The sequence below is a fragment of the Nicotiana tabacum genome, chromosome 17 (assembly GCF_000715075.1).
Source record: "Nicotiana tabacum cultivar K326 chromosome 17, ASM71507v2, whole genome shotgun sequence".
Classification (NCBI taxonomy): Eukaryota; Viridiplantae; Streptophyta; class Magnoliopsida; order Solanales; family Solanaceae; genus Nicotiana; species Nicotiana tabacum.
This window is the reverse complement of record NC_134096.1, coordinates 533,700-535,938: the sequence shown is the minus strand read 5'-3', so window position 1 is coordinate 535,938 and position 2,239 is coordinate 533,700. Positions and strand designations below refer to the sequence as shown.

Below are 2,239 nucleotides of genomic sequence, written 5' to 3'. Positions count from 1 at the left end.
TAACCAAGTTATTATAATTTCCGAGTTTTTGTTCAACTCTTATAATATCTTATTTTGAGTTTCTGTACTACTCTCTTATTATGCATTTAAAAATGCTTCAATACTCCGTGACTTTTTGAACAAGCACGAATTCTAAAAGAGGGCCATTTTATAAATGACACTTAAAGAAGAAGACGTCTAAACTTCATATTGGTGTAAATATACGAAAGAAGGAATAGGAACACACATGTTTCTTTGAATAATTTGAGGAAGTTTTGTATTGCGTGAACTTCCAAACTGTATAATACTTTACATGTATTCAAGTATCATATACAATTCTTTCGTAACTGTTTTCCTTATAACAGATTTTACAAAATTCAAGAGTATATCTTGCAACCCATGACTAAATATTGCCTTTAACCTACATATTCGTAAGATTTTATAATTTACATCCACGAGTGTATTCCTCATCATAGGTTTTTTGAATTACGCTTGTGTTTTTGCTCTTAACTTTCGATTTGTTGGGTTGATTTCCCCAGGCTTGACTCGAATTCTAAGCTTGACTCGAATTCTGACTTTTCCAGTCTTCTTTGCCTTTCATATATATAGTCCCCCAAGTGTTAGAGCTTTGAAGTAAGAAATCTCAAGCACTTGATTATTCCTTCCATGTGGTCCATTTCCTGAAAAGGAAAATCATACGGGACTCGGAGGTATAAATATTTTAGATGATGACTGCTTAACCCTTTTTATTTCCATCATAGGTTGCAACCCTAGACGGGAAATAATGTTGCTTCCGCGTGTCTTTCAGGTCTAATATCATCATTTGGTGTGGGCTAGTTTTTTTCCTATCATCTAAAATTGTTAGTATAATTTTAGCTGTACAAAAAAAAATCGTAATTGAATGATACCTGACCGTGGGTATTTCTTTTGCTCAGAAATAGTATTTCTTTAAATGAACAACATTCCAACTCGAGGGTAAAACCTTGCCATCCATGGTTTCTAACTCGTAGGAACCTTTCCCAGCGATACCTCGAACTTTATAGGGTCCATCCCAATTTGGATTTAACTTTCCTTCTCCGGTTGTTTTCATTGATTGGAAAACCTTTTTAAGAATGAAGTCCCCAATTTTGAAGTACCTGAGGTGAGCCTTTCTATTGTAGTATCGTTCTATGATTTGCTTTTGTGCCACCATCCGTATTAAAGCTGCTTCTCTTCTTTGTTTGAGTAAGTCCAAGTTTGTTCTGAATTCCTCGTCGTTCGACTCTTCCGTTGCCAATGTGAATCTCGTGCTTGGTTCTCTATTTTCAACTGCGATTAAATCTTCTGAACCGTACACAAGCGAAAATGGAGTTTCTCCCATGGCTGTTTTTGTTGTGGTTCTATAATCCCATAACACTCCTGATAATTCTTCAGATCAATTCCCTTTTGATTTTTCTAGTTTCTTCTTCAAATTATTGATTATAATCTTATTTGTTGACTCAACTTGTCCATTTGCCACGGGATGGTAAGGTGAAGAGGTTATTCGTTTGATTTGCCAACTTTGAAAGAACTCTGTGATTTTCAAGCCTATAAATTGTGGGCCATTATTACATACGATTTCTTTTGGAACTCCAAACTGACATATAATGTTTCGCCAAATGAAGTCTTTCACCTCCTTTTCTCGTACCTGTTTGAAGGCTCCTACCTTTACCCATTTTAAAAAGTAATATGTTAACACTAATAAGAACTGTACCTTTCCTTTAGCTTGTGGTAAAGGCCCTACTATATCCATTCCCCATTTCATAAATGGCCATGGGGAAATAACTGTATGTAATAACTCTGCAGGTCGATGCATATTGTTGGCATATCGTTGACGTTTATCACATTTGGCTACAAACTTTTCCGCATCTTCTTCCATTTTAGGCCAGTAGTATCCTGCCCTGATTAGTGATTTAACTAAAGATCTTCCACCTGCGTGATTTCCGCAATGTCCTTCATGTACTTCCCTCATCACGTACTCCATTTGATTGGGTCCAAGGCACCTTGCTAAAGCACCGCCAAATATTTTTCGATATAAATTATTTTGTATTAGGTAGTAAAGAGCAGCTTTTCGTCGAAGCACTTGAGATTCTTTCTTGCCTTCAGGTACGATCCCATACTGCAAAAAAATAACAATCTCGTTTCTCCAATCCCAGGTTAAATTATTTAAGCTTACCTCATGTTTATCCTGGTCAAGTTTTGAATGAAATAAATGTATTACAATAGCATTTTCTTCACTCGT

The 2,239-nt window shown here is 35.9% G+C and overlaps 1 protein-coding gene across 1 annotated transcript; it reads right to left on the bottom strand.

The window, feature by feature from the left end:
- Positions 1-910: 910 nt before the first annotated feature.
- LOC142171461 (uncharacterized) lies at positions 911-1,339 on the bottom strand. The gene has a single exon (XM_075233817.1). It carries the CDS (start codon positions 1,337-1,339, stop codon positions 911-913), a length of 429 nt encoding a protein of 142 aa, XP_075089918.1.
- Positions 1,340-2,239: the final 900 nt, after the last annotated feature.